Source organism: Thermobia domestica, chromosome 12, assembly GCF_964235325.1.
Source record: "Thermobia domestica chromosome 12, izTheDome1.hap1.1, whole genome shotgun sequence".
NCBI classification, from domain to species: domain Eukaryota; kingdom Metazoa; phylum Arthropoda; class Insecta; order Zygentoma; family Lepismatidae; genus Thermobia; species Thermobia domestica.
In genome coordinates this window covers 31,894,425-31,916,065 of record NC_137465.1, presented here as the reverse complement: position 1 = coordinate 31,916,065, position 21,641 = coordinate 31,894,425, and the positions used below count along the sequence as shown (strand labels likewise).

At 35.2% G+C, this 21,641-nt stretch overlaps 1 protein-coding gene across 5 annotated transcripts in view; it reads left to right on the top strand.

The window, feature by feature from the left end:
• Nucleotides 1–719: 719 nt before the first annotated feature.
• LOC145666399 (von Willebrand factor A domain-containing protein 5A-like) overlaps nt 720–21,641 on the top strand; it is a 186,453-nt gene continuing 165,531 nt past the window's right edge. For 2 of the 5 annotated variants that reach the window (XM_081733605.1, XM_081733602.1), the window contains exons 1-2: nt 720–870; nt 7,051–7,477. In XM_081733605.1, the coding sequence (XP_081589731.1) occupies nt 7,106–7,477 (372 nt within the window). In that variant the 5' untranslated portion in view covers nt 720–870; nt 7,051–7,105. Of the gene's footprint in view, nt 871–1,737; nt 1,759–7,050; nt 7,478–21,641 lie in introns of those variants that run through there. The other 3 variants (XM_081733604.1, XM_081733606.1, XM_081733603.1) reach the window with 2 other exon arrangements.

Genomic DNA, 21,641 nt, shown 5'->3' with positions numbered 1-21,641 from the left:
TGTAAAATCATTTACAGGGTATTTCGAAACAACACTGACAACGTTATGGAGGTGATTCCTGACACCAAGATAAGTCAAAAAGTATATACCATCCTGGGCGCACAAATGCTTCCTTTCGAAGTTAAAGGCTGCCGAAAACATGAAAAAATGAACTTTGAAGGTCCATAGCTCAAAAACTGTGGGACTTATCGTAGTCGGGTCAAGACTTCACTTAGGAAATAGTATGTGCCCTATCCAATTATCCATATTTCAAAATCCTGCTGTACATCTGAGCAATTTTTATAGATGTAGTAGGAGAGTACTTCAAATTATATGCCCATAGCCAAATTCCCTCTATAAATATTGCTTCGTGAGTACCTTAGGATACCAGTTTTTGAAAACTTTTCGGTTTTCTATCTAAAATCGTTCCACTGGAACGCTGAACCGGTTTTGGAGAAGATCGAAATGTCGGTTTGAGGTTCTTCTACAAACCGGTTTCCGGTTTTTATTTAAAAAAAAGTTTTGCCCATAGTTCATTGGTTTATTCATAATTTGAACAGTTACAAAAATTATATGTATGTGTTCATTTAAAGTATTAACTTAGTTTATATTCGAAAACATAGTTTTGTTCAAATTCCATTGTGCCCTTCCTCTAATACTGGCTGGCCTACATTGCCATAATTTTGCAGAGAGACTTTGGCAACGCTGTAAAGTTTGTTTTGACAACTCATCTAAGAGTGGGAGGTGCATTTTTGTCGTCTGCTACGAGGAAATAAACGTCAAATATGATGCAGAGGCGTGTGACTTAATCGCTGCGAGTTGGCTGTTGATAAGTGATAAGCATTCATTGTGCAATTTTGTAGATACTAGTCGTATTTGACAGACAAGAAGGTAAGACATTATATTGTAGTTAGCTCTTCACTTATTAAGAAAATTTAATATAACACCACATAATTGTTGTTTTGCATTATGACAATTTTGATCAAAGAATATTTAATTTACTAATAGGGTGCCGTACCTAAATACCGATTCGCTGTGGATGATTTCAGTTTTAGAACAGGGGTGTCCAATTACCTTTGATCGAATAGGCAACCTTCCAATTATTCAGCTGTTTATTTATTTATTTATTTTTTTTTTAAATTCTCATTGCCTAGCTTCTTTAATATAAACTCAATGGTACTAACCTCCATAGCATCCTCAGGCCTGGATACAAAAAACACATTATTGTATAAATTAAGAATTTTATTTTATTATTATTTTTTTAAAGTTTCAACTCCCCCCTCCGGCTTTTGTGAAATTTAACCTGCGCAATTTGTCATACCCCCCCTTTCCAACCGTGATAGGAAAGATGAAAATTGCTCTTGTTTGACTTTCGAATAAACTAGAATATTTTATATAGGTTATATAATGACATATTCCAGTGTTTTAAGAAATAGCAGTTTCAATACTGTGTTATAATTCTGTGGAATTAAATGGTTCTGGTAAACAAATAAATGAACATTACACCTAATACAATTAGAGGTTCGGGGAATTACCGTTATATATACTGAAAAGTTCGACTTTCATATAATAACGTCGGAGATTGTAACATATTGTGCGTAGTTTGTGATTCATAAATGACTCCTATTGGTTCATAACTTTATCTTCACAAACTCCGATAAGCAATTGCGCATATGTGTTATGTTGTCACAAGTACAGGAAAAAATTACTTTTTGAAAGTGGTTGCGAAATCTTATGAAAGTGAAGTGTACATTGGTGTATCTGTTCAAATCACATTGAGTTAGTGCTTACAACAATAGTGTTAAGAAAGATATTATGTTTGCATAGGAAATTTCTATTTTATGCTGGTCAAATTTAGGCGTATCACATTTTGCCAAATTTATGGGTAAAATTCAATGCCCTGCATGGAAAGACATATAAGGAAGAAATTTCGGTGCTCTTTTACTATATGGATCCACAGTTTGTAAAATGTACGGAAAAAGTTGAGGAAGTCTTTAATTTGCCCATTTTATGTTGAGAACAGAACCGAACCAACCCCTGCGGGGCTTCTAACTCATTACTACTACTACTTATACTATGGATCCGTATAATAAAACTGCACGGAAATTTCTACAGGTGACAGAATTGAAGTAATACCGCTGTATTTTAGGTTTAGAAGTGTAGGGATTCTAGTGTAAAATCATTACAATTTCTATACAACGGATGAAATACATGAGTGTATATATAAAAATGACTATATTGGATACGATTTTCTACCCGCGCGGCGTTGTATTTCTGCACAGTCTACAAAATTTGTATTTTCTGTTTACAAATGGAGCGTTAATGGCGTATGTTTAGTACACGGGATCCAGAAGCACGTAAAAAACAAAGTTTACAGGAGAAATGAATGATGCAAACACTTAGACGTAACAAAACGTAAGCAAATCTAACCTAAGCTAACCTGAACTAACCTAATATTAGTAGAAATAAGCGAGATTCTATCATTTTTTTTTTTTTGGAAAATTATGCTGGATCCATACGCTAATATAACATAAACTAACCGAACCTAACCTACCCTAAACTAACCTAATGTGAACAGAAATTACCAAAATTGTAACATTTTTTTAGAGAAAAGAGCTGGACCCCTTCTGCTAAACATAGGCCGCGTTAATAGTGTGAAACCATTCAACTGCTATTGAAATTCGTATCATTGCTAAAGCCCACTTGTTTTTAGTACCGTACCTTCATTTTACGTATAACCACCGTCGCTGATGCGCCTGCTTCATTAGGTCGCACACCCACGCTATCGCATGGGCCCACAAGCATCCTCCTGCCTTTATTTTTCTCTACAAGAAAATTTTTGATTGAAATATGTTGGATCTTTTGATTCAAACAAATATAAAAAGACAAATACTTGAGTATTTTTATAACCAAGTAAACAACAATCATTTACATATCTAAAGTTTTATTACAATCTAAAGATAAGGACAAGCATGGTGCTATGTCCGTCGCTACATCATTATAAATTATCCAATAATAAATTAAATGAAGAAGGCACCTCACAAGAGAATATTGAAAAAGAGCAAGTTTGAAATGAAACTTTTAAATTAACAATGAGAGATAACATGCAAAGTTACCTAATGTATAAATTTTAGTTCCTCAGTTCAGAATAACAATAAAGGGAAACTTACTAACAAAGGACGATAGTTAGTTAGCTAGCTGGCTTTTAAGATTACTTAATCTGCAGGATAGCCCAAAAATAGGTATATACCCCTGGATTGATCAACTATAACATTGTAGTTTATGGTTTTATTTGCTTCGGCCCTTCCGAGCATAAGATGTAAGTAAAAACACATTAAGAACAAATATTAAAGAAACTAAGTCTACCTAATGGATAACAATAATAAATGATATAAAATGCAATAAGCTGATCACTACGGTACTGTATACCTACTTTGGGGCATCCTGTATTTTACATACCTGGAGTATCAGATAAAACATGGTATTAGATCAGAAACTGCAGCCACAAGGATAAAACAAAAAGTAAAATAGCAAACTTACACAATACACATCGAATGAAACACTGCTTGCTCCAGAGGGCCTCTATAGTGAAGTACTTGTCACCCCAAAATTTTAAATAGCAACGTATAGACCATGGAAAGGTAAACAAATCTCATAGACAAAGGCAAATAAATCTCTCGTGTGGGGCAGTGTTTGCAAAATGACCATCGTTTAATTGTAAGTTCTTGGTCAGTCAGTTAAAACGTCCAGTGCTTTTAAATCAGAAATGGTTGGAGATAAAAGAACAAAACAAAAGATGAGCTGGAAAAATGTCTTGGGGCACTCGAATGGAATGATCTGCCTGATAAACAGAGCCTCCTACCATGAATCCCTGGGGCCTGAGCGAAAATTTTAAACTTAATTGAAAAGATAATGGAAAAATAAATAACTTTTGAAAAAAAAAAAGTTTTCGAGTACGGCACAGTTTAGGAACTCCTGTTTTAAAAAGGGATTGACGAGAAACTTCCAAAATACCAAATAGTAAATATATAGTTTTATTGAAAATCAGAATTATTATAGTTTTCCTTTTCTTCTCTCTAGAGAAAGAGTTAGGAATCTTAATTTCTTCCTGAAGTCAGTTAATTATATTCAAGGACTAAAAATATTTGGGCCCTTCTGTCTCTCGCTCGTTGGCACGTCCGCGTGCCTCCCTTTTCTCATTCCTTTTTTACATGATAATATAAACCATAAAGACTCTAAACCAACCAGACAAGTTTTTTTTTTTCTTTTCTAAAAAGACTGACCCCCTACAACGAAATAATCCCAACAAATTTCTGTCGCTGAACCGCGACTAAACTGAAAGCCAATACAAAAATTCTGTTGGGGCGTCACCTCTTTACTTTCTCCGTAGAGGAGCCTTTGTTCAGTTCCTATTGTAATGTATCTAATTAATTGTTTTTATTTATTATTAGGAGTATTTAGTTACAAGGCCACTTATATGCTACTGGACATTATTATTATTAACAATAATAATAATAATACCTTGAAAGGTATAAAACTTTTTAACCATTCTGGACCTGAAATCCAGCGTACCGGCACCTTGATTTTCAGAAATAGAACGCTGTATATATATATATATATATATATATATATATATATATATATATATATATATTGTGATCTTTTATTGTATTACTTCACACTATGTACTGTATTACCAGCATTTTTTTAAAAATCTATTTCATATCTTTTCCACTGTACTTGGTCATGTGGCGTATATTGTTCGATTTATATTAACTTTGCCATTGTAATCAATTTGTCGTGTTTGTTTATTTCTTCAGCACACTTGTGACCATTAACTGTTTGTGTCGAATGAACATATTCAATATAATAATAATAATAATAAAGTGGTTCGTAAGATACCTTGAAGTTGTGTATTAAATAGTGTTCGCAGTTTCCGGTCTCTAGTAATAAGATTAGTTCTTGCCCACCTTCTGTTTATCCGGAAAACTTGAGTTGACAAGATTGGGAGACCAATGCTATACAAAACATAATTCAATTAACAGCCTGACCTTGTGTCTCGGATTTTTGTGATTCACTTCTACAGTTTGTGTTTTGACATTTTCTTCAGTGACGTCTAATGTCTTTGGCACTTGTATCTGAATATCTAAAGTGACGTCTCTGACACTGTTGTCTAGAAATTCATTTTAATCTTCCGCGGGTAAGATGGTCAAAGCTTTTACATTTAGTGGTTAGCAATAGTCTGTGCAACATAATTTTGCTAAGAAGCTTGCTTGGAGTTTAGCGGTGATCATGGAAGTGACATCATCCCCTAGTGTGGTGTTAAGAAGAGGAATAAGTGGAAATTTCGCAGTTCACACAACATACACACATTTTCACAGTCATCAACAAATACACACACACATACATCCAGAAATGTTGTACACACTATTATTCTTTTTATTTTTTCACTTTTCACAAATTTTTCACCTTGACCATTTGGGTAACTGGCCCTCTTCATCCCGCAGAAACTGCTTCTCAATTTTGACAATTATATGTCCCTGTTGTGACAGTTCTATTATTTACCTGATTCTGACATTTCTCTAGTCTCGATTATGACTACAAAATTATATTCTTACGACCTTTCAATTATTCAAACATACAATTCAGGTGATACGATCAACCAAAAAATGCAAATGACGACGTCCGCCATTTCTAAAATTTGCATTTCATTAAATAAGTACTTCAATTCTTACATTAGACCGATTCCATTTCAAAACGTCCAGGCAAGACACTATTGGTCCCTATCATAGTCTCAGATTTCATTTGTATTTTTTTATATGGGATCTACATGCAATATTATTAGACCCATATATATATATATATATATATATATATATATATATATATTGCTGAAAAAAATTTCCTTCGATATACAGCCTTCCAAAATGGCGGCCCTCCTCTCGGATTGCTCGAAAAACTGAAAAAACGTGTCAAATTAAAAGTTTTATTGTAGAGAAACCAGTGTACTTAGTAACAATCTCAATAGTAGGAAGAATATGAAGTAGTGTGTTTCGGTGAAAGGGAAAAATTATGTTGGTCCAATAGGAATCGCGCAATTTTGCCAACTTTGCTGAAAATTTTATTAACTTCAAACATTTTTATTTCCGTCTTCACGAGCCACATCAACCTCTGCTTCTAGCATCGAAATCTACTCGATAAGGTTTCTTGAAAATGTCAAGGACTTACGTTTCTGATTATTACCTCCTACGTTCTACTATGATGAAAAGATGAAAATTTCATTAGACGCCATGTTTGGTCGCAATTTTCTCAAAAACCCCACCTTTTAAAAATCTGAATCTCTTACAGCTATTGGAGAAGTACCTAAGTATTTAATATCCGTTAACTGTTCATCCGGCTGCAGCCCCTATCGTTCCCAATTCATTACTGAAATTTCGATTTTTGTACTTGGAATGTAAATATTTCCTATGGGCATTTAGAACCTGTACACAAGGCAATTTGAATGGGAGTACGAAAACTTTGAGAGTTAAATCCTGACATCAAACCAAGTAGAAAAGTTCCTATAAACATGAGTCGAATGAACCGCCAAGTGAACTTTGTGGTGGACAAACACCCGTGTGCGTGGGTTTCCTCGGGGTTCTCCCGTTTCCTCCCACTTTCTTCATTACACCATTTGATTAATTTCTCATAATCGCCGTCTCCTTTAGCCTAACTGGCATAACTGTGGGATGTCGTTTCATTTCTAATTTTCATTCATTTCTAATCATAGTCTCGTTTAGCCTAGCCGGCATAATCGTGGGACGTAAAACTTACTCCATTTCGTTTTGTATAGATGTAAAATTTCCTAAATCTGGTATAATCTTTAACGTAACTTCTGAATCACGACTGTAGATGATATTTTCATTGTCTAGAACGCAGGACAAAAAATTCATTGAAATACTTGTTCTAAACTTTCAAATTAGACATATACAAATTGTTTCAGTACATTAGTCAGTCACAGTATTGTGAAATAACTAATTAGTTATGACCAATTCTCGTTGTTTAAACAATGTTACTTATTTTCTTTCTTAGAGTTTAGCCATTCGAAGAAACACCTACTGATACTGAGAGAGAGGAGCAGTACAGAATGCCACCTTATACTACAACTGAGCCTGTTATATGCGGGTTGTTTCAGTTGCTGGTTCTGGAAGATGAAGAAAAACCGCTACCTCCAATCCCATTACAGGCAGTGAATGTAAGTGTAAAGGTAGTGGACTTTGTGGCGGAGGTCCAAATAGAACAGAAGTATAAAAACAAAGAAGAAAAGCCTATTGAGGCAATTTATATTTTTCCTGTCGATGATAATTCAGCTGTACATACGTTCGAAGCGAACATAGATGGAAGGGAGCTGATAGGAGTGGTCAAAGAAAAAGAAACAGCAAAAGCTGAATATGATGATGCAATTAAAAGTGGACACACCGCATTCATGTTGGAGCAGCTGCGATCTGAAATCTTTCGGGTAAGTACCATTTTACAAGAACATCTATTTTCTTCCTAAGCTATTTTGAGCTTACATTTATTATAACACATATATTGGTATAATCGTGCCATCATGGAACATTTCTAATGACATTGGTAAATTCGCTACTAGTTTGCCAAGTAACTAATAACTTCAAGTGCGCCATTCCTGTTGGTCTGGTAGCTAGTGCGTGTACCTCTGGTGCACATTGTTCTGGGTGTAAGAGATACAAATATGTAAAAGTATTTCAATGGGTCGTATTCCACCTTAAACTGTAGGTCGACGCCTCATATAGCCTCGATGCTGAAAAGGGATGCTGAACTTAAACAATAATTTCGAATAAAATGCTGTATCTTGCTCTCGCCTTCTGAATGTTTTTCTTGGAACCTCTTAAAAACTCTTTTGTTTCTAAAGATCAGGGAGAGATAGTTGAACGGTGAGGAGCTTAAGGAGTAGGGCGTATATCCAGGTGGTAACATTGAAGTTGTTTTGTTTTGACATAGCAATAACCATGCCCTCTTTGATCCAAATTAAAAGTCTACCTATTGGATACAATTTAAGCAAGGCAACATGGGATGGAATCAATTCTTTTCTAATCGTGTAAGAAGGTTCCGAAAACAGTGAGACTTTACTTTAGTTCAAGTGTTAAGAGGAAATTAAATAAATATTCTCGTATTTGTGCCAAGAAATCGTTGGCCCTCACAAAAGTAACAAAACAACGTGACCTATCGTCGATCTAGTTGAAACTTTCACCGTCGTTCCCATTACCATCAAATACAACAGTGAACTTCGGATTAGTACTGCTCATTTTTAGCCGCAATTGACATCAAAGAAAGGAGCGATTGATTTTCATAAATACTCAGCAGCTAGTACTATTCCCTGTTCAGCGTAAGCTCTAAACTCCGATAAACAAAATATTTGTATCCTTCCGCTTGTCACAAATACGATTGGCTAGTGATGTATCACTCCCACTTCCCACGGGGAGGAGCAAATTATGCATGTGCATTTTGACAATAAAGAAAGAAAAAAACTCTAATTTCCCTGGTAAACAATTGTTGCTTAGTGAGTACAGGTTTACCTTGTTAGTGTTTCACAACACTCACGGAACCGGGATTCATGTCAGCCGCCTTTCAGGCTTGATAGCAGAACACGCGTCCACAGTTGACTTGGCGCCATAATCACTGCGCATGCTTAGTGTTTATTTCTATTGTTTCATTAGTCACACTCGATTGCAGTATTATTAGATAATCCGAATTATATTTTTGTCATTTATAATAATGTAGCAGTTTTAAATGGAGCTTCATAGTAAAAGTAATAGTCAAATCACATGAACTACGTTGTGGAGGAGTACAAGCGTGGGTAGGCCAACAACAAATCAGTGAGATTTAGTCTCACGTGGCTTTGTTTATCGCAGTTTAGAGTTTGGGCCGAACAGGGTTTAGTAGTATTTTTTCCGCAACCTACTGGGCAAAACAACAACAAAAATTGGGGCCTATAAGTTCTGTTCCAGTACTCTTTCGAATGGAGAATGGAGAAAAACATTGTGTGGTGCGAATGGAGAAAAACATGTCAAGATAGCTGATCTGCAAAGGGATTTCCACACCTTTATTATTATTATTATTATTATTATTATTATTATTATTATTATTATTATTATTATTATTATTATTATTATTATTATTATTATTATTATTATTACAGGAATTTACACCTGTGTGGACGACCCAGATTTAAATTTAGCTAGAAACAACTGTGCGAGTAACTCCTATTTTTAAAAAATTGATAGCCGGCCATCCTCACTGTTCTTTCCACGCTTTTCTTTGACAGATTAAGTGGATATTTTATACTGGATATCGGCCATGGCCTGTTTAGTATATACTATATCGGGATTTGCCTGGTAGGACTGAGGAAAACCCCAGTCAGGATGGTCGGCAGTGGAAATCGAACCCACGACCTCCCGAATGCAAAGCAAACGATCTAGCAATTGAGCTACTTCGTTCGATAAGATTGTAGTTTGTGATTTTTTTCTTTTGAATTGTTCCTGCGGGAAACTTGAGCCTCGACCCAAAAGAAATTATTGGACTAAACTTTTAAATGGATATATCGATACTACCCGACTCTAACATCGGAGGTGACATCAGAGCTTAATTCAGCCATAAATTCGAATTGGAAGTACAACCATTTCTACAACCTGACCTACTTAACACAGAGAGTTAAATAAGATCTTAAATTAATCTATTATACTGTAAGTAATCTTTTTCTTAGTCTCAGGTTGATTAAATAGTTCGATAACTATTCTTCAAAATGTAGCTTTCCATCTAGATTTTTTTATTTTTGTTACTTCATATACATATCCTACTTGTTCGAACTTGAATAGCGCAAAGACTAATAAGTGTTAGAGGAAGCATTGTGGTGAATTTCAGAGATGTTGACAGGAAATAGCAAGTTCAAGAATATGGGGAAAGTAGATACAGGATTTCACAAGTTAAGTCAAGGTCTCACACATAACTGTGAATTGAATGAGCCACGGTTTAATAAAATCTTGCGTATTTTCCCGAACATCTTGAATGTGTCATTTTCCGAAAATACAAGTACGGTTTCGTCTGAAATTCACTATACCGCTTCTTCTAACGTTATTAGTCTTTGTGCTACAAATGCTCCAAGTTCAATTTTCTGCACTCTTCCGCGCTCGTAACTCGAAAAGAGCGCTGCTTTCGACTTCGGTGTGATAAACATTTTTTTGCTTGTTTTCGTGTCTAGTTTCAATCCCCAAGCGCTGTAATAGAAATAATGAAACACCCTATATATATATATATATATATATATATATATATATATATATAATATAATAACAAAGGATGGAGCGTATACCCACCTAAAATATTAGCGTTACATCACTGCTTTCTAGGAACTAGTAATTATGTTACAACACCAAAAACACTAAGGCACATTATGATCACTTCCGTTATTTGCTTCGTCAGATAGGGAGTTGAAGAAGTAGGGAGAGAAAGAGAAGCTAAAGAACAGAAAAACAGCTCTGTAGAGTCCTGGTGGGTGCTGCGTTGAAATGCAGGGTCAATCGATATTGTTAATAGAAAAATCAGAAAAATAGTGGCGGAGAATCAAAATATGGAACGGGTGGGTCGGTAAGAAAGCAAGAGTGAAGAAATGAGAAACTAATGAGTTTCGATTTACAGTGTGAAACTGCGGTACTTCTAAATTATGCGAATTCCAAAACTCATACCTGAAGTAGTTCATCTATAACTCCTTGAATGGAGGAATAAGATCAAAGAGAACCTATTCCTCGGGGCTTCAGCGATCTTTTACTGATTTTCCTCTCTGATAGTTCCAGCTAGAGACCTACTGCTTGTACTAGTTTTTGAAAAGCCGGTGACTCTTCGGTTGGTCTGGTCCATGGAAATTCCTCTCTCTCTCACACCTCCAGTATGGATTCCTTCAATTTAGACATTGCAAAACTACGCTCAGGAATTCTAACTATCATTGTACTTACGGATTTCTGTAATTCCTGAATTTTTAGAGTTCCAAGCTTTCGACTCTCCCCTGAAATCTTGGTCACGTAGGTTAAAAACCGCAAGAAAAAAAAAAAAAATAGAAACATCAAGGAATAAAAAGGAACGGACTTATCAAGGAAGAGCTGTGTGAAAACACGTTGTCTAGTGCGCCAGCGATCTCCAGATGAGGTTGATACAAACTACAATATGACTGAGTCAATTTGTGCGCCTTTCCTGTTCCTTGTTGGAAGGTTGCCAACTCATGTTATTTTTGTTATGCCAATCTTGTGAAAATTTTGAAATTACTGCCTCCCATTCGTCATTCAACCATCCCTTGTCTAAATTTATTTATTTTTTTAAGTAAATAAATAAACTTTCAAAAAAAAGTCTTTCTACTTCATTTTTAGCTCTGAATAATTTTTTTTAATGTTCTACCCTGCGTTTCGTTTCTTTTAAATGTTTCGATAAACACGACGCCTGATTTTCCGCTTTTGGATCTCTAATATTTTCCTTTACTCAGACTTTTCTTTTCGTTTTGCCTATTTAACTCTGTTGGCAACTGCATTTTATTTCGTAAATACCCAATTTTTCGTTGGGATCCATAATAATTCTTATATAGAGTGATGTTCTTTTCTAAAGTTTTTGGGGGGGTTTAAGGCTGTACGAAAACTGTATTGTGTATAGATTCTAATAAGAAATAGCCACCATTCGTATAAAGCCCCTATCACCATACCATTGTTAGTTAATCTAGTACTTCATATGGTTGAAAGTAGAATTTTGAAAGAACGGAAACTTGGTATAGTTCTATACTATATATATATATGTTGACGATGTACTTTTCTTGTACAAGGACGATTCACAACTGGATTATTTATTAAAATAATATTCACTAGAATTTGAGATTGATTGTTGAGAAAGAAAAAGATGGTAGTTTTACGTACCTGAATCTTAATATTAGAAGGCATAACAAATTCATCACCAGTGTCCAGCGCAAGCCAACAGCACGTACACAGTACATCCATTATAAATCTGTACATTCAGCAGGTACCAAAGCAAACGTTTGGAAGAATTTCTTTCTGTGTGTCGTACGTCTCACTTTCTTAAAAACAGATTTACAGACAAGATTGAATACCTGATGAAACTTGGTAGTTTGAATGGGTACCCAACTTCATTATTAAATAATCGGAAGAAATTTAAGTTCCGATAAACCTGAAACCGACATAAAGAATAAAAAGTGGATTGGATTGCCCATTTTTCCCAAATTGACAACTGCATTAAATATTGTGTACAGCCTTAAAACCCCCTAAACTTTAGAAAAGAACATCACCCAATATAAGAGTTATTACGGATCCCAACGAAAAATTGGGTATTTACGAAATAAAATGCAGTTGCCAACAGAGTTAAATAGGCAAAACGAAAAGAAAAGTCTGAGTAGAGGAAAACCCAGATTCAAAAGCGGAAAATCCGTCGTCGGGTTTATCCAAACATTTAAAAGAAACTCAACACAGGGTAGAACATATCATAAAAAAAATTTCGGAGCTAGATATGAAGTAGAAGGGCTTTTTTTTTTTTGAAAGTTTATTTATTCATTTAAAAAAAAAGTTAAATTTAGACAAGGGATGGTTGAATGACGTATGGAAGACAGTAATTACAAAATTTTCACAAGATTGGCGTAACAATAAAAATAACATGAGTTGGCAACCTTCCAACAAGGAACAGGATAGGCGCACAAATTGACTTCGTCATATTTTAGTTTGTATCAACCTCATCTGGAGATCGCTAACGCACTAGACAATGTGTTTGCACACAGCTCTTCTTTGGTAATCCTTTCCTTTTTATTCCTTGATGTTTGTTCTTTTTCTTCCTGTTTTTAACATCCGTGACCAAGAGTCCAGGGGAGAGTTCAAAGCTTGGAACTCTAAAAATTCTGGAATTACAGAAATCCTTTAATTTAGTTCGACTACTCATCATTTTGTCCATCTAGAAACTCATTCGTGATGCTCTTTGTTATTGGAAACACTTAGTGAGTATCTTTTTCGATTTGGAATACTCTTACGATACTACCTGGCGCCTAAGAGTCTTGCAACAGCTTTATTCTTAGGGACTGTGTGGCCCTGTTTTTGGAACAGTTTTTAGGCACCCGAGTATGAGTTGGCTCTACCCTTTCTGATAGTTTGCATCAAGAAAATGATGTCCCTTGAGGTAGTATTTTGAGTGGCCTTGTTTGCTGTGGCCGTGAATAGTGTAAGGTCTTACATTACTACTCCTGTTCATTGTTTCCTTTGTGTGGATGATCTTTATCATTTATTATCTTTCCCATTACCTTTATACATCTACCCGACAACTCTTGCTTACTCTGAATTGTTTTTTGCACCAAAGTAACTAAGACTGGGTTCTGTTTTTCTTTCGACAAAACTAAATGTTTTAATTTTTGTCGTTTGCGTTCCTAGGTTACCAATTCTGACATTTATTTTTAGAGGAACACTTCAATAATTTTTTGAGTGTTCGCTTTGTGGGCTTGCAATTTGATGCCAACATTACTTGGTTTCAAGTTCGACATAATTTGAAATATAGTTGCCTCAGAGTGCTATACCTGTTGAGTTTTATCTCGTCATTCCTGGAGTGCGGATCTTACCGCAGTCTTACGCGTTCTAAACTCTATTATGGTTGTGTTATTTACTTATCTGCCAGGTCGTGTGTTTTACGTCAGCTGGATACGGTCCATTTCTTTGGTGTTAGTTTGGCTATAGATGTTTTCCGAATTAGCCTTATACCTAACTACTTTGTTGACGCATATGAACCTTTGTTAAACATCGCAGAGTTTTTGATCCTCTGTTATTTTGCACATCTTAAAGCACTTCCTGTTTACTCTTGTTTTTGAGGCTCGCACTTCCGTCGGTATGCGATACGTCCTGTTTCCATACCGTTTGGGATTCGTCCATTAGACCTTGTGGATGAATTAGCTACTGGTGAGTCGGCCTTCTTTCCTTTTAGATTTTCTTAGCTATATATTATTTCAGTTAACGTGTTCTAGTAAGTATACCAGTACTGAACACCAATACCAACAAACATTTTCGCTCTGTATTACACTACTGTGTCGAATTTTTATACGGATGGCTCGAAACAAGATGGTTTTGTTGACTGTGAATTTGTCGTTGGCCATGCTCGCTATGGGTACCGCCTCTGTTCTTTCACGTCCATCTTTAGTGCTGAGCTGCATGGTACTCTTCAAGCCTTAGATTACGCTATGATCCATACTGTTGCTCGTATTCTGATCCTGTGTGACTGCAAAAGTGCTCTTACCAACCTTACTAATGTTTACACACTAACGTTTACCAAGTAGTCTCTAGTTTAACGTATTCTGTTGATATGCCACTGTGTCTGCTGTTGGTTCCTTTCTGTGGATCCCCAGCCATGTGAGTATTTCTGATAATGAGCAGGCGGATTTTTAGCAAAACTCTTCATAGTAGTGAATTCCTAACATCCCCGTTCAATTCTTGTCTTTTGCAACAAGAACAGTTGGATTGGGCGTAGCGCGTGACTATAAATTACAGGCCATTAAACCTACTGTAGTAGTTTGGCTCTTTAGTTCGCGACCATCTCGTTGGGAAGAAATACTTTTAACTCGAGTGAAGATTGGTCGTAGCTGTCTCTCACATCCGTGTGTTCTGCATGGGATTTTAGCTCCGAATTGTATCTTCTGTGATGCATTCTTGTTGATTGCTCTGCTTCGACTGCGTTATGAGATCCTACTCGACGTGACAGCCCACATTGGCATTGATCCACATTTTATCTCTCGACTTTTGAGGTTTTTATAGCATATCCAAGTTTTGCATGCGATTTAATTTGTTTTGTGAATTGAAATCTTTACTCGTATTCCTTACCTTATTACTAGTTTTACTTTAGATTTTTGGTTTTATTGCTATTTGATTCGCTTTACCTTTGTGTTATTTTGTCACAGTATTTCTTCATAGTCTTTTATTTCCTTGTGCACAGTTTTGTGACTACTAATCAGTGTCGAACCCCGCATACACCTTTCTCAGAGCAGCCCCCGTAAAAAAGATTAACCTGTCAATTTTAACTAACATCCCCTTTTCCTATGTGTATGTGGTCTGAGTAGTCATTTTATCTTCTACTTTATGCTAGGATATTTGTTTATCGTTTCCTATATTTTTTAGTGTGCTGGTGTCCTTTTGCGTTTTAATTTTCTCGGAACTTCTCTCGATTGATTTGAATTATGAATGCAAATAAACCTTGTTCGCGCACCCAATAATTGCTTACTCTTACTCTTTGGACATTAATATTGAAACCAGAAGTGCTAATTCATATCTGTCATTTTCAATTGTAATAGAGGAATAAAATTGCAGGTGAAACATGTTCTTCTGGTATTTGATACAAAAAAAAAAAAAAAAAAAAAAAATGCTTGTTGCTGTCTGAGTTTCATCTATTGTGCGATTAGTGTTAACAGGAAATTGTAAATCTTTCACTTTTTCCGGTTTGAAAGGATAGATAAAAGTAGACAAAACTCATGTGACGGTATGTATGTCAAGAAACCACTTCACAATATTTCTTTCCGTGTTTTCCCTGTGAAAATGAGTATTGAAATCGGAAGTACTAGAAAATTTCAACCACTTCTGGAATTGGTAAACTTTTGTGGGTGATGGTGATATGTTCCCTTAAGACGCTGAATTGATTGAAAAAAAAACAGCTGCTTGCTTTCTCTTACCGTTTTTATTCTGTGGCGACCAAGGTTGAAACCAGAAACTGTTTATTTCTACCACTTCTGATTTAAATAGAGGGTTAACAGAGGGGATGAAACCTTTTCTTGGGATGCCGAATCGATTGACAAGAAACTCTTCTTTATACAGTCTTCCGTTTTTGTTCTATATAAATCAGTATTGAAATAGGAAGTAATAGTATATTTTGATCCACTTTCAGTTCCCGTAGTGTGTTGCGAATAGTCATGATATGTTTTGAGAAGTTGCAACCTTTTTTTAAAGCATATTATTGTCTGTTAGTTTTCATTTTATGGCGATAAACGTTGAAATCGAAAATGGCTGATTTGAACAACTTCCAGTTTGAATGGGGTTAACAGATGATGCCTACTTTTGAGACGTTGATCAAATTGCAGAAAAGGGCTTCTTGGTATCTTGTACTATTTTTGCTCTATGAAAACCAAAATATTGAAACTGGAAAAAATACTAAATTGGAACCACTTCAAATTTTTGTACTGTTGCAGATAATCATATGTTGTCTTAAGGAGCTGAATAGTTCTTGCAAGCAACACTTCTCATTATCTGCCGCTGTTTTCATTCTATGGAGGTAAACATTGAAACCGGAAAAGGTTAATTTGAATCACTTCCGGATTGAATATAGGGTGATCGTAGGATATGAAACTTACTGCAAGAAGTTAGTGCAAGGAAGGTGTCATGTCCTTATACTATAGTAAAGTTTTTTCAATAGTAAAACTATGGTGTTATATTTTGGGGGAATTCAAGAATAAATGCTAGTACATTCCGAATATAGAAAAAAAATATTAGAATAATTTTTAATGTCTAAACGATCCTCATGTAAAAATGTTCTTAAAAATATATAAATTATTGTCATTATCTAGTTATATATAATATCGCACAATTATGTATGTAATCGAACACAAGGATCTGTGCATTAGCAAATATCCAGAACTATACAAATTTTTAGCGAAACTGTTGATATGAATTATATAAAATTGTATAACAAATTACCGACAAAGTATAAGGAAAAAAAAAAAAAACAGCTTCGTGATATCTTTTACAGGTTTTGCTATTATATAGGGTGTTTTGAACAATACCGACAAACTTTAAGAGGTGATTCCTTACATCAAAATAAGAGAAAAAGTTCATATGGACTTGTGGTGAAAAGTGCATAGTTTGAGCTAGGGCTGTATAAAATCGCGAAAAAGCCAAATTTCAAGAGGTCTTATTTCGAATTTGAGAGGCTGTGGATGGTGGTCCTTATCAACGTAAAGGAAGTCACGCATACGCAATTCAAAAACGCATATTTCATTAATGTTCAATACATGTACAGAGTATTTCCTGCAAGGTGAAATTCCCAGACATGCCATCAACCGAATTTTGAGATGCTCTGAGTTTGATTGGTCCAAAGTAGGCAAAAGATAAGTCGTGATGGCAATGAACACGGAATTCTTTGGCGCGATGTCGGAAATGTTAAGGATCGTCAGCATCACGGTCTCTCGTACTCGGGAAAACGAATGCTGCGATGTTTTCATTCTCGCTTATAAGTGAAGAAAACGTAAAATATACCGTGAAAACTACATATCATCACACGTTATTCCGAACACAAAGAAACATTGAGCTGCCGGTTCCTAACACTCTTGTCTTCCCTCTAAAGCATTGGATGTCACTTGTTGTCTAGGTTTACCTCCTGCTTATTTTAAACCTTCTTGAAATCAGGATATGTCTGAAAACTATTGAAAACATATCTGAGAATTACACCCTGTAGGGAATACCCTCTACACCCATTGACAATTGATGAAATACGCAGTTTTGGATTGTGCATACGTGGCGTCCTTTACGCTGATAAGAACCACTATCTACAGTTTCTTGAATTCGAAATAGAGCCTATTGAAACTTAGCTTTTTCGCAAGTTTGGACAGCCCTAACTCTGAAACTATGCACTTTTCGCCATAGGTCCATATGAACTTTTTCTCTTATTTTAATGTGAGAAATCACCTCTTACAGTTTGTCGGTATAGTTCATTAACACCCTGTATATGAAAATAATTATTGAAACCGCAAGTAATAGTAAATGTGAACAATTTCCGGTTTTGTAGTGTCGCGGATAGTCGTGATATCTTATAACGCTGAATAGTTTGCAGAAAAAAACTTCTCGCTATCTGTTACCGTTTTCGTTCTGTGGCGTCAAACGTTGAAACCAGAAATAGTTATCTTCAAGTATTTCTGATTTGAATAGATGGTTAGTGAAGGAGATGGGACCTATTCTTGGGACACTGAATCGATCCCCCAAAATTCTCGATATCTCTCGTTATTTTTGTTTTGATACCTGTCGGGAGACAGACGCACGAACATAGCCATTCTACAAGAATTCCGACATTTATGCATAGCCTAGTATGGAAATCTAATACAAGGAAAATGTGTGTAGTCTTGTTTTTAAAAAAATCGTAGCTTCCTATCTTAGAAGGGAATATCCTGACAATTGTACACAGGAGAACTAATACTTTGACTCTAAATAAAAATTACAATTGGAAAAGAATTTCCTCACTTGGTTGACTTAATCCTAACTGTAGATTGAAGCGTAGGGCTTTTCGGAAAAAAGTAAGTGGAAAGTGTTTGTACACAGTACGTATAGTAGCCGCGTAACTCTCAGTCGGTGCCTTGAGTATTCAAACCCGGCGAGGTATCATCATTGCAAATGTTATTTTTTCGTGTCCTTTATTAAGTAAATGAAGAGGGGGGGGGGGAGGAAAAGGAAGGGAAGGTGACGGAGAATCACACACAAGGGATTGACAAACAAAAACAAAACAGGAAACCAAACAAACGAAAGGGAAAACAACTAAAACTTAACGATGTCTTAACTCTAGTTTTAGGGTGTTACTATGTACTATGTTGTATTATGTGTTTTTTTTATATTTTATTGTGTGTGTTTGTGGATTTACCTACGGTCATCTTCTTTCTTCGTTTTCCACTCTGTATGACTATTAGTTTTTTTTTTTTTCTCATGTGTTTTTCTATTTGTTGTTTCACCTCATTCACTAATCGCTTCCTACACTTGGTTATTTACACCTGTAGTCACTAACCCTAACACTTATTTACTAAAACTGTCACTTACTAGCACTTCGTTTTTCTCCTGCGTATTATTTCTGTTCCATATTTCATTTCATCCACTTGGTTTTTATCTATATGATTTAAATCACTAACACTCCACTTATTCCATGCAGCATCCTGTAATTTTACAAGGGTTTGTTCCTTGAGTGTTCTATGGCGGTCGTGATGGTTAGGGTCCCGGACCCACCTGAAGCACTTAGTGTGGACCCCGGTCCGTTGTATCCCATTTCATCATAGCCAACCCTTCATTCACTCGACACTGGAACAATCCTACCAAGGACCCCTACTAATTCGTGCATTAATTTCTCTCATGGCGCAGAGTCTCTTTTGTACCATCTAACTATTCCTAAGTTTGTTGTTACCACTAATATTTTCTCCTATATATATATTCTATCATTTCTTTCCCTTGCCCTACGCTACATTACTAAAACTATTTACTACATAATTTCTTCCCTTCCACCAGTCGACCCGACACCCAAAAAGAAAAGCATTCACGCATCGCACTCTTTTTGCACAGGAATTAAAGTTCAGTCCAGTCCCATAGGCTGGGCTGCAACCATTCATTCCTGTCCTTGGCGAGCGTCACGGTGTTCCGGTGCATCTCGTTCCTGGAGTAATTTCTCCGGTCTGAGGACTACACGTTCGTTCTTCCATTTACACTTTTACATTCAACACTTAATTTCTTCCTTTAAAAGTTTGTCTTCTTAATTCAGAATATTAATTAGTGAGTTTTTTTTAGTTTCTTACAATCCTCTTTATCTCCTAGAATTCCTTCTAAAGTTTTTTTCTACGTAATTGTACTCTTATAATCAAGATTTGTTCCAATAACGGGCACCACATATTGTGGTGCTTGGGAGTACGTTTCCCCGCATTCACAATTGACTTTATTTTATAGAAGTATTAATCATAAGGTCCGTGACCCGATAAATAGTGAATCAGTCCAAATATTGAGATTAAATGTTTTATCTCCAATCTGTTTTCTGCATTAGAAAATATTCTATGTACTCTGTGCACCATTATATTTTTGCCAATTATTATTCCGCATCTTTATTATATTACTATTGACTTCATTTTCATCCCTTAAATCTTTATTGAATGTATCTCTTATCTTCCTTGTATTTCCTTTCCTTAGCCAGTAGTTGGCTGCCCGTTGTAGTATCACGTAATTCATGGGTTTCATCCCTAAAATTATACAAAGTGCACTATGGAATTTTGTTGAAAGCACCACTCATCCTAATCAGTAAGTTTCTTTGAAGTGTATTAATTTGATTTTTGAAAGTTCTATTGCTCAGTGTCCTTTCTATCCACACACCCGATGCATATGCCATTGCTGCCGATAGAATGTTTTTTTGATATAGCTTTATTATTTTAAATGGCAACTTATATTTGTTTCTAGCTATTGTGATTAATTTGTTTGCAATATTATTTCCTCTATTAAGTATGTACTAAAGATGTTCACCAAAATTTAATTTATCGTCTAACATTAGCCCAAGATATTTAATATATTGTTCTCTTTTTATGCCAATACCACTTAATTTGATAATAGGATTTCGTTGTGGTTTTGCTCCGAAAATTAAGTATTTTTGCTTTTAGATGAAATTCTTAATTTGCTTTCTCTACTCCAGTTTTCTAATGAATCCGTTATTTTTCTTGTTTCCTCCTCTAGTTCTCGACGACTATTTGCACTAGTTGTTGTCATATCATCTGCGAAGGCTACTAATTTGTCTGCCTCTTGCATGTTAATTTCTCTAAACAGGGCTGTATTTCTATATCGCATAAAGTGGATCTTAAGATTGATTCCTGTGGGTATCCTCTTTCTGCTAATATCTCTAAGTCGCCTTCTTCGTTGGGGATAATAATTTTTCTGTTTTCTAAATAACTTCTTACTATATTGTAAGGTATTCGGGTAATTCCAATTTCTTTGTTTTCTAATAACGAAGGTAACCATAGGTTGTCAGATGCTCCTTCAATAACTATTAATAATGCTAACACATTTTTTCATATCTTCTTTCTTTAATGCTATCTACTAAATAATTAATCGTATATTCTGTTGAGTTGCCCGCTCTAAACCCAAACCGCAAGTTATCTTCACTCATATTTCTGTATTTTTAGATCCTATTTAATATATTTCTTTGAAAGATTTTTGATATATTTTTCAACAAGCAAATAGGTCTGTAGGAACCAACTTCAGACAAATCTCTCCGATCCTTTGGACAATATGCTTAATCTCGATATTTTCCAAGAGTCTGTGAATTTTTGTTCTTTTAAAAGCCAGATAAAGAGTTTTGCTAAATAGGGGATCTAATTTTTTGTAGAGTTCATTTTTAAGGCCCTCTATTCCGGGCGCTTTTTTATTTTTCAGTTTTCCTATAATCTGCTCTATTCCATCGTTTGTTACTTTATCTGTTTCTGGTACGGTTCCTATATACACTTCACCTGTCCTGTTCCTCAGCTCTGTATTTCATACTGTATTAGTATCTTGTTCGTCTTTGGGGAAAAAATTGTTTATTTAAAAAAAAAACTATATAATATATATATATATATTATATAGTTTTTTTATATATATATATATATATATATATATATATATATATATATATATATATATATATATATATATATATATATAAATCCCAGCTTTTCTGTTTAGCTTTCAAGAGTTCTTTAGAAAAATACAGAAATGTGAAACAAAAATATAGTCTTCTTTCCTTTAGTGTTGAATGAAAGGTTGCCTGGTAACTTTACCTCATAGATATGGCTATCCTTTTTAGTCTTTGTAATTTCGGATTCCAAAAGTCCTCCTAAACTA